The following is a 14,916-nucleotide window of genomic DNA, read 5'->3' as shown; positions in this document are numbered from 1 at the left end:
GTCACTGCTATTATTTGTTATATATTATATTATTTGTAATCAGCACAAATTATCTGTCCCCATATGATAAAATCCACCACCCCCCCTGATTGTTTTTTACAACTCGAGTACTGATGACGGGGTTCCAGTGGAGCTCTGCTAGTCTTCACTTCAGACGTTGATTCAGGAGAAACACGCGAAATAAGGATGTTTCCGGGTTGAAAACTACAATCCAGGATCCACCAGAGGACCTGAGCTGGACTGCCTCTGCTGATCTGGTCCCTCTTCTTGCAGCAGCTGGATCCTGGATTGCAGGACATGGTGGTTTATTGGAGAACTAGCAAACAAGCAGCCAATCGGGGAAGACTTTGGTCCTCTCAGCACCTAGGCTTGGTAGCCCTGCGGTTAACACTGGCCAGCCTAAGCCGGGCGTCTGGGCAGATTTGATCAGTATGAATTTGTTAGGAAATGGTTGAAGAGGACCCATATGCAGGAGACCAGGAGTTCCAAAAACAGGTGATTTAATAGTCAAAACAAAACCAAAGCACTGCCGAGCAGGATACAAAAACCAGAACGTGAACGTGAAAAAGTAAAACTACAAAACCCTGACATGAAAACACGGAGGAAGGAAACAGTACAGACCAGCAGGGAGCAAGGGAAAAACAAGACCACATATACAGAGGGGTTAACGAGACACAGGAGCAGACAATCAGGGCAGATGGGAAAACAGGAAAGTCAAACCAGAACTGAAACACAAACGGTGCGTCCGAAATGCCATACTAAAAAGTATGTACTAAAAAGAATTGGCACACTTTTGAGTAAATATCAGTAGTGTGCATTAATTCGGACATACTATTCAAAGTGACGTGTCACAGCAGCAGTAGCAGCTCCGCTCCGCTCTTTCCCCTTTATCCTGGCCGAAACAAGATGACATTATATAATATGATTATATACCAATATTATAATATTAATATTATGTAATAATATTATTATACTTAATATTATATAATGACATATATGTATCACTTAGCAACCAAAAACCGCTGCATTGCATTGTGGGAAGTTTCTGCTTAGCTAGTGTCCATCAATCCACACTAATACAATTCTCCGGAATGAGTTTGGATAGTACATACTATTGAGTATGGATAGTACATACTATGTATGTTCTAATGTTTCGGACGCACTAAAAAATCTTGCATACTCATTTTGCATACTCATTAGCGTGGAAGTATGTGATTTTGGACGCAGCCAAAGACATGGGCTTCAAAATAAAACAGGAACTATCAAAACCCTAAGAGAATTAGCTTAACTTATTTGGCAAAAGACAAATGAGGTAAGCTAAAACAGCTAAATTCTGGAAACAGATGTGTTCCAGGACTGTCCATCACACCCCGTCGCCCTCACTGAGATCAACCAGGACTGGGCTGCCCCATGTAGTAAGAAAAGCTCTGTGATGTCACCGCTGGTGTGTCAGGTTGTTTTCCCCCAGCCTGTGGTCACTACCCTGTCTGTACGACCAATACTGCACATAAAGCTGTATGTGCCACGGTGAAGCACGAGCTGCGGCACCAGCTGATGCCTGCTCAGATCAGGTGTGATGTCATTCTGAGGACACCAGGTGCTAACACAGGAACTTTGTGGTGCCTGCCTCTTGCTGGGGCTCCTGGTCGGGCAACTGGAGTCTGGTGGGGGCCCCCTGCTGGTGGGGGGCTCCTGCTGGTGAGGGCCTCCTGCTGGTGGAGGCCTCCTGCTGTTGGGGGTCCCCTGCTGGTGGGGGTCCCCTGCTGGTGGGGGCCTCCTGCTGGTGGGGGCCTCCTGCTGGTGGGGGGCCTCCTGCTGGTGGGGGTCCCCTGCTGGTGGGGGCCTCCTGCTGGTGGGGGCCTCCTGCTGGTGGGGGTCCCCTGCTGGTGGGGGCCTCCTGCTGGTTGGGGCTTCCTGCTGGTGGGGGCCTCCTGCTGGTGGGGGTCCCCTGCTGGTGGGGGCCTCCTGCTGGTGTGGGCCTCCTGCTTGCTTCCCCGACGCCCCGGTCTGACCTCACCCTTCATTGCAATATATAAATTACCAATTCTAACTCTAAAACATTTTTCCTGGCATTATCATGATATATTGTTTCATAGTGTATTATTATATTAAGTTATGAAATCTCATGGGATGTTAAACTATAGTGTTATTATATTGTTATATATTATAGTATGGTGATATAATTTTGTTATATGTTCCATCCATCCATCCATCGTCCGCCCCTTTATCCGTTCCCAGGTCGCGGGGCAGCAGCCTCAGCAGGGATGCCCAGACTTCCTTCACCCCAGACACTTCCTCCAGCTCCTCCGGGGGGAGTCCGAGGCGTTCCCAGGCCAGCCGAGAGACATAGTCTCTCCAGCGTGTCCTGGGTCTTCCCCGGGGTCTCCTCCCGGTGGGACATGCCTGGAACACCTCCCTAGGGAGGCATCCAGGAGGCATCCGGTACAGATGCCCAAGCCACCTCAGCTGACTCCTCTCAATGTGAAGGAGCAGCGGCTCGACTCCGAGCTCCTCCCGGGTGACTGAACTCCTCACCCTATCTCTAAGGGAGTGTCCAGCCACCCTGCGGAGGAAACTCATCTCGGCCGCTTGTATCTGCGATCTTGTCCTTTCGGTCACTACCCAAAGTTCATGACCATAGGTAAGGGTAGGTGCGTAGATTGACCGGTAGTTCGAGAGCTTCGCCTTTCGACTCAGCTCCCTCTTCACCACGACGGTCCGCATAACTGCGGACGGTGCACCGATCCATCTGTCAATCTCCCGCTCCATCGTTCCCTCACTCGTGAACAAGATCCCGGGATACTTGAACTCCTCCACCTGAGGCAGGACTTCCCCACCAACCCGGACCCGGCACGCCACCCTTTCCCGGTGGAGAACCATGGCCTCGGTCTTGGAGGTGCTGATTCTCATCCCTGCCGCGTCGCACTCGGCCGTAAACCGCCCAAGCACATGCTGAAGGTCCCGGTCCGATGAAGCCAACAGGACAACATCATCTGCAAAAAGCAGAGATGAAATCCTGAGGTTCCCAAACCGGATCCCCTCCGGCCCCTGGCTGCGCCTAGAAATCCTGTCCATAAAAATTATGAACAGGACCGGTGACAAAGGGCAGCCCTGCCGGAGTCCAACATGCACTGGGAACAAGTCTGACTTACTGCCGGCAATGCGAACCAGACTCCTACTCCGATCATACAGAGACCGGACAGCCCTTAATAGAGGGCCCCGGACTCCATACTCACCGAGCACCTCCCACAGAATGGCACGAGGGACATGGTCAAATGCCTTCTCCAGATCCACAAAACACATGTAGACTGGTTGGGCAAATTCCCATGAACCCTCGAGCGCCCTGCGGAGGGTATAGAGCTTGTCCAATGTTCCACGACCGGGACGAAAACCGCATTGTTCCTCCTGAATCCGAGGTTCAACTATCGGCCGTAATCTCCTCTCCAGTACCCTGGCGTAGACTTTCCCGGGGAGGCTGAGAAGTGTGTTCCCCCTATAGTTGGAACACACTCTCCGGTCCCCCTTTTTAAACAGAGGGACCACCACCCCGGTTTGCCACTCCAGCGGTACTGTCCCCTTCCTCCATGCGATGTCGCAGAGGCGTGTCAACCAAGACAGCCCTACGACATCCAGAGACTTGAGGTACTCAGGCCGAATCTCATCCATCGCCGGTGCCCTGCCACTGAGGAGCTTACGAACTACCTCAGTGACCTCGACTTGGGTGATGGATGAGCACGCCCCAGAGTCCCCACTCTCTGCTTCCTCAGTGGAAGGCATGTCAGTCGGGTTAAGGAGATCCTCGAAGTATTCCTTCCACCGTCCGACGATGTCCCCAGTCGAGGTCAACAGCTCCCCACCCGCACCATAAACGGTACCGGCAGAGTACTGCTTTCCCCTTCTGAGGCGCCAAACGGTCCTCCAGAATTTCCTCGAGGCCGACTGAAAGTCTTCCTCCATGGCCTCCTCGAACTCTTCCCAGACCCGAGTTTTTGCCTCCAGGACTGCCCGAGCCGCAGCTCGCTTGGCCTGCCGGTACCTATCTACTGCGTCAGGAGTCCCACCGGCCAACATAGCCCGGTAAGACTCCTTCTTCAGTCTGACGGCATCCTGTACTTCCGGTGTCCACCACCGGGTTCTAGGATTGCCGCCACGACAGGCACCGGAGACCTTGCGACCACAACTTCGAGCCGCCGCGTTGACAATGGAAGCAGAGAACATGGTCCACTCGGACTAAATGTCCCCCGCCTCCCCCGGGATCTGAGAGAAGCTCTCCCAGAGGTGGGAGTTGAAGATGTCCCTGACAGAGGGCTCGGCCAGACGTTCCCAACAGATCCTCACAATCCGTTTGGGTCTGCCCGGTCTGTCCAACCTCCTCCTCTGCCAGCGCATCCAACTCACCACCAGGTGGTGATCAGTTGACAGCTCAGCCCCTCTCTTCAGTGTCCAAGACATGCGGCCGAAGGTCAGATGAAACGACAACAAAGTCGATCATTGACCTCCGGCCTAGGGTGTCCTGGTGCCACGTGCACTGATGGACACCCTTATGCTTGAACATGGTGTTCGTTATGGACAAACTGTGACCAGCACCAGAAGTCCAACAACAAAACACCGCTCGGGTTCAGATCGGGGAGGCCGTTCCTCCCAATCACGACTCTCCAGGTATCACTGTCATTGCCCACGTGAGCGTTGAAGTCCCCCAGTAGAACAATGGAGTCCCCAGTTGGAGCACTATCAAGTACCCCTCCCAGGGACTCCAAGAAGGCCGGGTACTCCGCACTGCAGTTCGGCCCGTAGGCACAAACAACAGTGAGAGACCTTTCCCTGACCCGAAGGCGCAGGGAAGCGACCCTCTCGTTCACCGGGGTGAACTCCAACACATGCCGGCTGAGCTGTGGGGCTATAACCAAGCCCACACCAGCCCGCCGCCTCTCACCCTGGACAACTCCAGAGTAGTGAAGGGTCCAGCCCCTTTCAAGGAGCTGGGTTCCAGAGCTCAAGCTATGTGTGGAGGTGAGCCCGACTATCTCTAGCCGGTATCTCTCAACCTCACGCACGAGCTCCGGCTCCTTCCCCCCCAGCGAGGTGACATTCCATGTCCCCACTGTGAGGGTTTTAGTCCAGGGATTGGGTCGTCGAGGCACCCCGCCACGACTGCTACCCAGTCCACATGGCACCGGCCTGCCATGGTCCTTCCTGCGGGTGGTGGGCCTACGGGAAGGCGGGCCCACGCCGCCGTTTCGGGCTGAGCCCGGCCGGTTCCCACGGGCAAAGACCCGGTCACCAAGCGCTCGCCTACGAGCCCCAACCCCAACCCTGGCTCCTGGGAGGGGCCCCAGTGACGCCAATCCGGGCGACGTAACTGTCCTTGTTGTTTTCTTCACCATGATTAGCACGTGAACCGCTCTTAGTCTGGCCCGTCACCCAGGACCTGTTTGGCATGGGAGTCCCTACCAGGGGCGTAAGTGCCCCCGACAACATAGGGTGGCGGTTCAAGGAGGGGTTGTTGGGAACAACCCCTCCTTGAACCGCCACCTATATAGCCTGTGTTGTTATATGTTATAATATTATAAAAATGATTATGTTATATTAGCATATTACTATATTATTATGCTATATTTATATTATATTGTGCTACACCACTCTATATGATAATTATTTATTTGTTTACTTATTTATTCTCGAATGAATATTCTTAATTTATGTATCTACTTTCATCATCTTATTTACACGCACACACACACACACACACACACACACACACACACACACACACACACACACACACACACACACACACACACACACACACACACACACACACACACACACACACACCTAGATACATATCATTGTAACTGATGTCGTCTTTTGTCACTGTTTGCACTGTATGTTAATAAATAAATAAATAAAAAAAAACTTTGTGGTGGTATGCTGCCCCCTTTTGGACCGGAGTGGAACGGTTACATAGTGTACCTTTAAAGTCTTTTTCCTCCTGGACTCCCAAGTCCTTGTGTCTATGTGTCTCAAGTGTACAGGTGTTACACCTTCATATGAAGGATAAAACACATGAACTAACTTCTAACTCTTTATTCTGACAGCCTGCTGAAAGTCATTGGGATCCAGGAGAGTGGGATGTTCCTGCGGTATCGGTGATCCCACCGGCTCTTCCTCATCTCACTGCTCATTTCTTCTGTCAATCTGTTTTAGGTGTGAGAACATCTTTGCTCTGCACACATCTGGTCCCGGTGCTGATCCCGCCGAGGCTCTTCCAGCTCTGAGCGGGTTCTGACAGGAGATCCTCTGCTCTGTCTGTCGCTCTCTGCCCAGTCAGACACACGGACAAACTGCGTCATGCTGCGCACATCGCGGGTCTCCCCTCTTCCTCCTGCGCGGATCTCTCTCCCACTCATTCACCCAGTCTCCACCATCATCATCATCCTCACCTTCATCATCCTCACCCTCATCATCCTCACCCTCATCATCCTCACCCTCATCATCATCCCTTCATACGTGTCTCACGTGTGCAGAGCAGCCGTCGTGCTCTCCTCCGTGAGTGTGATCTTACCTTGAGGCTCCTGCGGATCGGCCGCTCGATGAAGCCGAGTTCGTGCAGCTCCTCCGGGGGCCCGCTCAGCAGCCCGGGGGGCCCCGGGGCCATCCTGCCGGGGAACATGCTCCCTACTGGTGGCGGCCCAGTTCCTCACTGGTGGTTGCTTGTGGGAGAGCGGGAGAGAACTCCACAGCCAGCCATTCCCGAGCAGAGGACGGGGGCGGACCGGGCAGGCAGGGAGGCAGGGAGGCAGGCAGGGAGGGGAGGGGAGGGATGCTCAGCATCCGTTTCCAAGGAGATCCCTGGCCGCGGCGGAGGCAACGTCACGCACGCGTCCCTTTAAACATCCAGCAACCCTGACGTCCGCACGCTCGTGTGTGATCCAAACTAGTTGACAATGGGAACTAATAATAATAATAATAATAATTGAACTAATAACGCTGCCGCCAGAGTCCTTACAAACACCAGGAAACTGGACCATATACCCAGTACTGGAGTTGAGGGGGGATGAGGGGGGATGGCATCCCCCTGAAATAAAAACGGTCAAAATCATCCCCCCCTGAAATAAAAACGGTCCAAATCATCCCCCCTGAAATAAAAACGGTCCAAATCATCCCCCCCTGAAATAAAAACGGTCAATCATCCCCCCTGTAAAACTGCCATCACCCCTTTCCATCCCTTATGTCATGAATGGCAGCAGATGGAACCACCGCTAGCCTTGCAGTCACCACTACTATACTATAGTATACTATACTATACTATACTATACTATACTATACTATACTATACTATAGTATACTATACTATACTATACTATAGTATACTATACTATACTATACCAGACAGCTCATCTTCCCAAAAGACGTATGTGCTCTTCCTAGTAGAGTTCTCATACATTTTCTTTTTGTCTTAGTTTGGGCCTTATACTCCGTCGTACGTTTGTGATCGAAACTAGTTGACAATGGGAAAAGTGGGGGATATAAATCTGTTAGATAAAAAGTGTGACAACAAAACAATCAGCTTGGCTTTTAAACTGAAAAACTGGGGAGATTTTAACTCTTGCTATGTCTGCGATAATATAGGTAATACTATATTAAGAAAACGTTCCTTCTCTTTTTACGTATCGTTACCAATTGCCCCTAAAGTCAAGGAAACCCACTTTAAAATAGCATCAGCTATATATCCTGTTAATGATTTGTTACACAGAAGGTTTAAATTGGAAGTTGATCGTTGCATATTTTGTTCTTTTGAGGCCGAGACAGTTGAACATCTTTCTTTTCAATTGCTCTTTTACAAAGTCCTTTTGGTCTGACATTCATAATTGGTTATCTTTAAAAATTGATGAAATTGATGAAAACTGCAATTTTAGGAATATAACAAATACTCAATTACAATCAGGGAACATTAGATATTTAGGCATAAACATCTCCCCTAGGCTGTCAGAGTTAATAAAATTAAATCATGTTCAGCTTATAAAGAAAATAGAAGATGATCTTTCCAGATGGAGCTCTCTCCCCATTTCGCTCATGGGTAGAATAGCCACCATTAAAATGATGGTTTTACCAAAAGTAAATTATTTTTTCTCAATGATACCATGCAATCCTGGTTTAAATCGTTGGACTCATATGTATCAAAATTTCTGTGGAAAAATAAAACTCCACGTATTAGTTTAAAGACATTGCAAAAATCCAAAGAATATGGAGGTTTAGAATTACCTAATTTTCAGTATTACTTCATAGCCAGTAAGTTACAGTATATTGTAAAATGGTCAAAAGATCATCCTTTAGATAGTCAATGGCTGGACTCAGAGCAAGTGTTTTGTAATGAACTAGAAATCTCAGAGTTACCATTCATTAGTCAAAGTATCAAACATCATCAATGTTTCAAAAGCATTAATATTAGCACTTTATCAGCTTGGTGGGAATTTCTTAAAATAGCTAAAATTTCACTTTTTCCATGTGACCGTACACCCATATGGAACAACCCAGACATCGTGAAAAATGATAAAAAGATGGTTAACTTCGTTCAATGGAGGGATCAAGGAATACGGTACTTACAGCACGTAATTGTAGGAGGACAGTTTGTACCTTTCAATACACTTATTGTTCAATACGGAGTTACCAGGAATACATTTTTAGAGTATCAACAACTTAAGGCAATAATAAATAAAACATACAAAATTAGCCAATTAGATTTACAACTTCCCGCTAAGATAATAGATTTATTGAATCTAAGCACTTTAAAGTTGTTATCAAAACTCTACAGGTTAGTGTCTAAACTGGACGATTCAGTCTCTCTACCGATCTCCAAGTGGGAAGCGGATCTCTCTCTGAATACTGACCAGTTTTCTTGGTCACAAATATGCTTAAATACGTTTACTATGACTAAAAACCCAAACCTACAAGTTATACAGTACAAAGTTCTTCATAGAATACATTATACTGGACAAGGGATGTTCCAGATGGGCTTTGTCACCTCTAATATCTGTTCACAGTGCACAGAGAACACCCCAGATAATTATATGCATGCTTTATGGTTCTGTACACCTGGTACAGAGGTTCTGGAAGGAGATTTGTGAGGATTTATCCACATGGATCAACCACAGAATCCCAGTGTGCCCCACGGTATGTATATTAGGTCACCTGGGAGACACTCAAATAGATCCTAATTGGACACACCGGGTTCTCACTGCCTTATGTATCGCAAAGAAAACCATTCTAGTAAATTGGAAACAAAAATCCAGTTTATGTATCAACCATTTTAGGAATCTTTTATCAGATCATATTAGTAGTGAGATAATGTCTGCCTCCACTGAACAACATTCGGCTGAATTGCACTCTCTGTGGTCCCCGTTTATTGGCTTCGTTACCTAGTGGGGGCGGGGGGGTGGTGATCTCGTAGCCCTTGGGGTTGGGGGTCGGCTTGGGGGCGCGGGGCCCTGTCCCTAGCCGGTGGGGGCCTTGGGGGCCTATGGGGGGGGTTGCCTCATGGCGGTGGGGGGGGTGGCTGGGGAGGGCTCGGGCGGGGGGCTGTGGCTTGGGCGTCTCCGGGCCTCCCGGGGGGGGCTGGGCAGTGGACGTGGGGGTCCCACCCGGAGGGCCCGACCCTGCCTGGGTGGGGGGTGGCTGTCTGCGCTGGGGGGGCATTGCTGCCTTGGTCCTCCGTCGCTGGGCGGGGGCCAAGTGCCCCTGCGGATGTGGGGACTCCGTGACCCTTGGGGTGTCCGCCGGGGTGGCCTCGGGGGGGGGGTGGGGCCGGGTCCGGGGAGCGGGCCTCCCCTGACCGGGGGGTGCACGGGCGGGCGCGACGGCGGGGTGGCACCATTCCCAGGTATCTATGTCTTATGTTGTCAGTATGAATGGGAGGATGTTGGACCGTTTCCCCCTCCGTCTGGGGGCTCCGGCAGCGCCGGGGGCGCCCGTGGAGGTACGGTGGGGCCCTGGCCCGGCTCGGAGGGCCGCCCCCCGTCTACTGGATGGCCGGTGGGGGGACGCGGGTGTCTTATCAGGGCCGGCTTTGCTGGTCCTGCTTCCTGGCTTCGGCCTCCGCTCCCCCTCTTTCCCCCCCCTACACGATTCATACGTACATAGGCGAAGGGCGGGGGGTCCGGGTCGTGGGGGGCACTGTCCCGCGTGGCCCGGCACTCCCCGCCTCACGGTTTTAACAGCAAAATAGACACTGCACATTCAACACTTAATAAATACATCTGACAAGGACACGTACTTCGGGAGGAGGGGGGGGTCGGTGTCAATCGATACTTGGCCCTCCCCCCTCCCTGTTTTTATGGCATTAATCACACGCACTCAACACCAGGGGCGGGAGGGGGTCCCACATCACCCGCGTTCCCTCACCGGCCTGGGACGGGTGGGTCGGGTTACCCGGGCCTGGCGGGGCCCGCCGTGCAGCCTGGGGTGCCTTCTGGCGGTGCTGGACCCCCCCGGGGAGGGGGAAACGGTGCGTGATTGTATGTCTGTGTCGGTGAGAATGCGGTATGGAAGGGTCCTGCCATGGAGGATCTGAGCCTCCATTGGCAGGACATCAAAACGTAATAATTTATGAATATTATATTATACAAAGATGGTTATTATTATTATTATTATTATTATTATTATTATTATTATTATTATTATTATTATTAGTATTATTATTATGTATAGTATATTATATTATTATTAGTATAGGTATCGGATAGGTGAATGGATGAATGAATGGGATGCCTGGGTCTGGGGCCCTCCGTTGTCGGGCCTGCACGGGTGTCGCCTTGTTGGGGGGTTCCCTCTCTCCGGGCCCGTCTCCGGTCCCCCCCGCTGCCTCTGCGGCGGGGCGCCCCTCTGGTCTTGGAGGGCCACTTTCGTGGGGGACGGGTGCACCTGCCCGCGTCGGCGGCCGGGGCGGCTCTGTCTCTCCGGGCAGGCTGGCCCCCTGCCGGGTGGGGGTCGTTGGCCTGAAGGGTGAGGGCCTCCTGTCCGCGTGTCCGGCCCGGACCGGGTGGCCGGGGATTGCCTGGGTCGCGGTCCGCCGCCGCGGGATCCCTGGCTGCTTCTTCCCGCGCCGTGGGGGCCCCGCCCGCGGGCCCCCTCGGCCGCCGCCGGGGGGGGGGGGGGGGGCCTCGCAGGCGGTGGGTTGCCTCCTACTTCTCCCCTCTGTGGGGTTGCCGGTGGCCTGGGTTCCGGGCTCTTCCGTGTCGGCCTCTGGTCTCGCGGGTGGCGGGGTTGCTCCCCCCCCTCCCCTGGTTTATTACACACACACACACACACACACACACACACACACACACACACACACACACACACACACACACACACACACACACACACACACACACACACGCATGATCATATACATACACACACACACACATAGACATACACACTGGCTTGTTCACCTGCATGCTGGCTCTCTAGTTTTTGGGTTTAGGTAGCGGTAGCGATAGCTTAGCTCAGACTGCGATCAGATCTCAAGATTTAGGTCGATTGCTGTTATTGTTTTGGTTGGCTCCGTGCCGGTTTCGTGCTTTGTTTGTGGTTTTTTTTTTGTTGCAGATTTCCAGTGCTTGACGTGTGTCTCCGTGTGTTCCTGCTTCCTGGATTGGCAGTGGATGTCGTCACCCCCCCCTCAAAAAAAAAAACAAAAAAAACAAAAACAAAAAAAAAAACACTGGGTTTGTATGTGTATATTTATGTATGTGTACGCATATGTGTGCGTATATATATGTATATATATTAAATATAGTAATAATGCACATATATACACTTTTGGTTTCTACCGTCATGGTATCAATCAATAATATGTGTGCAGACAAGGTAAAAAAAAAAAAAAAAAAAAAAAAAAAAATGGATGAAATTCCTGTTTTTACTTACGATGATGTTATTTATTATATGGATAACTTGGATCCTAAATATTCAAACATGATCAACCTGGTGATTATTTTGGGTAAATATCATATTCACACTTGTAAGTGGAGTGGAAATACTCCCCCCTTTACTATATTTTTACATTTTTTTTACCAACTACTTTAAATCTATGAAAAAGATTGATATTATGAATAGGGTTGCCAAGAAACTGTATCATCCATAACTCAGTCCTTGCTCTTTTGATGTTATTTTACCTTGCTGTCCTTGTGCTTTTTGTTTGTTTTTGTTTCTTGTGTGAATCTGTTATCTTCACCATTGTTGCTGTAATTATTTCCTCATTTTATACCTTTTTCATCCCGCCTTGATCTGTACATTCTTTGTGCTAAATACAGGACTGTCTCAGAAAATTAGAATATTGTGATAAAGTTCTTTATTTTCTGTAATGCAATTAAACAAACAAAAATGTCATACATTCTGGATTCATTACAAATGAAAAAACTGAAATATCACAAGCCTTTTATTATTTTAATATTGCTGATTATGGTTTACAGTTTAAGATTAAGATTCCCAGAATATTCTAATTTTTTGAGATAGGATATTTGAGTTTTCTTAAGCTGTAAGCCATGATCAGCAATATTAAAATAATAAAAGGCTTGCAATATTTCAGTTGATTTGTAATGAATCCAGAATGTATGACATTTTTGTTTTTGTAATTGCATTACAGAAAATCACAATATTCAAATTTTCTGAGACAGTCCTGTAAACGTCAATTCCGGTGCAGCGAGAACGCTTTCTGTCGTCATGGAGACCAGAGACATGTCTGTGATGGAGACTGTTCCGCTGCAGGGAGCCGCCGCCGCCGCTAGAGGGCCCCATCGCTGCAAGAGCAGTTCCCATTTAAACAGAATTTTTTAGATGAATAAAATGACTTTACTTCATTTGTAGCTGCCAGCTTGAAAAGGAAATTAAAGGTTTTACTAGAGTAAAATACTTTGATTTGATTTTACTTAACCACAAGTAAAAGGCCTTGTACTCATATTTCCAGGAAGCTGCAGTTGTACGTGGCTGTTGCCTCTCACCAAGAAGGTTCCTGGTTCTCTGTTCTTCATCCTCTCTTTCCTATCTATCTTTTCCTGCTCTGCCCAGCTGGCCTCCGGAAGGAGGGTCCCCCCTTATGATCCAGGTCCTGGTCCAGGTTTCTTCCCTCTAAAGGAGAGTTTTTCTTTGCCACTGTTTGGCTGAAGGTTTTTCTCCCACTAGGGGAGTTTTTTACCTGCCATTGTTTATGTTATGTTTATGTAATAATTGCTCGGGGGTTTATGTTCATGTTCTGGGTCTCTGGAAAGCGTCTAGAGACAACTTCTGTTGTAATAGACGCTATATAAATAAAATGTAATTAGGAGCAGCTTAGCAGGGAATCATGTGAAGCTGCAGCAGCTGAATGTACGGCTCCATGTGAAACCTGGAGACAGCTAACATCCAGACAGTTCCTGCTGGTTCTGCTCAGGGAAGCTGCTTCCTGCACATTTCTACACTGAGTCGGCAGGCTTGTAAAGCTGGCAGTCCAGGAAATCTGAAAGAACTTGAATATATAGAACAGCCCACTCACTTCAGCCCACACTGTTCACAGCCACGAGCAGCTGCCGACACATCACCGTTTCCTCCTGAGACCGAAAATTCAGATTACATTAGAATATAGTCATTCAAACGTTTGTACACCCTCTTTAATCCCGTCTTTGTTGTAAAACAAGCACACTTAGAAGAAAAAGGGCAACAACATTGAACTGCTTCCAGAAATACATCCAGAAAATCCAGAAAATCACATTGTCCGATTTTTAAAGAATGTATTTGCAAATTATAGTGGAAAATAAGTAGTTTTCACACACTGTTGCTGGTATTTTGGCCCGTTCCTCCATGCAGATCTCCTCTAGATCTGGAGACTGGCTAGGCCACTCCAGGACCTTGACATGTTTCTTATGAAGCCACTCCTTCGTTGCCCGGGCGATGTGTTTGGATCATTGTCCTGCTGAAAGATCCAGCCATGTTTCATCTCCAATGTCCGGCTGATGGAAGGAGGTTTTCACTCAAAATCTCACCATACATGGCCCCATTCATTCTTTCTCCTACACGGATCAGTCGTCCTGCTCCCTTTGCAGAAAAACATCCCCAGAGCATGATGTTTCCACCCCCGTGCTTCACAGTAGGTTTGGTGTTCTCTGGATGCAACTCAGCTTTCTTTCTCCTCCAAACATGAAAAGTTGTGTTTCCACCAAAAAGTTCTATTTTAGTTTCATCTGACCATATAACATTCTCCCAATCCTCTTCTGCATCATCCAAATGCTCTCTATCAAACTTCAGACAGACCTGGACATGTCCTGTCTTCAGCAGGAGGAACGTCTGGCCCTGCAGGATCTGAGTCCCTGATCGTAGTGTGTTACTGATGGTTCCTTTGTTACTCTGGTCCCAGCTCTCTGCAGGATCTGAGTCCCTGATCGTAGTGTGTTACTGATGGTTCCTTTGTTACTCTGGTCCCAGCTCTCTGCAGGTCCTTCACTAGGTCCCCGTGTGGTTCTGGGATCTTTACTCACCGTTCTTGTGATCATTTTTACCCCCCGGGGTGAGATCTTGGTGGAGCCCCAGATGGAGGGAGATTATCAGTGTCTTGTATCTCTTCCATTTTCTAATAATTGCTCCCACAGTTGATTTCTTCACACCAAGCTGCTTACCTATTGCAGATTCAGTCTTCCTGGTGCAGGGCTACAATTTAGTTTCTCACGTCCTTTGACAGCTCTTTGGTCTTGGCCATAGTGGAGTTTGGAGTGTGACTGTTTGAGGTTGTGGACAGGGGTCTTTTACACTGATAACCAGTTAAAACAGGTGTCTTTTATACTGATAACCAGTTAAAACAGGTTCCATTATTACAGGTAACGAGTGGAGGACAGAGGAGCCTCTTAAAGAAGAAGTTACAGGTCTGTGAAAACCAGAAATCTTGCTTGTTTGTAGGTGACCAAA

General features: G+C 49.0%; 1 protein-coding gene across 1 annotated transcript in view; it reads right to left on the bottom strand.

Annotated features, from left to right (window-relative positions):
- The window catches only part of ppp4r4 (protein phosphatase 4, regulatory subunit 4), a 45,178-nt gene extending 38,401 nt beyond the window's left edge, over window positions 1-6,777 (bottom strand). The window contains exon 1 of the mRNA XM_061746873.1: window positions 6,566-6,777. Coding sequence (XP_061602857.1) covers window positions 6,566-6,673 — 108 coding nt within the window. The 5' untranslated portion in view covers window positions 6,674-6,777. The remainder of the gene's footprint in view (window positions 1-6,565) is intronic.
- Between the last annotated feature and the right edge of the window lie 8,139 nt (window positions 6,778-14,916).

This window comes from Cololabis saira, chromosome 18 (genome assembly GCF_033807715.1).
Source record: "Cololabis saira isolate AMF1-May2022 chromosome 18, fColSai1.1, whole genome shotgun sequence".
Lineage (NCBI taxonomy): Eukaryota > Metazoa > Chordata > Actinopteri > Beloniformes > Belonidae > Cololabis > Cololabis saira.
The sequence above is the reverse complement of the archived record's forward strand: the minus strand, read 5'-3'. Positions and strand labels throughout refer to the sequence as shown.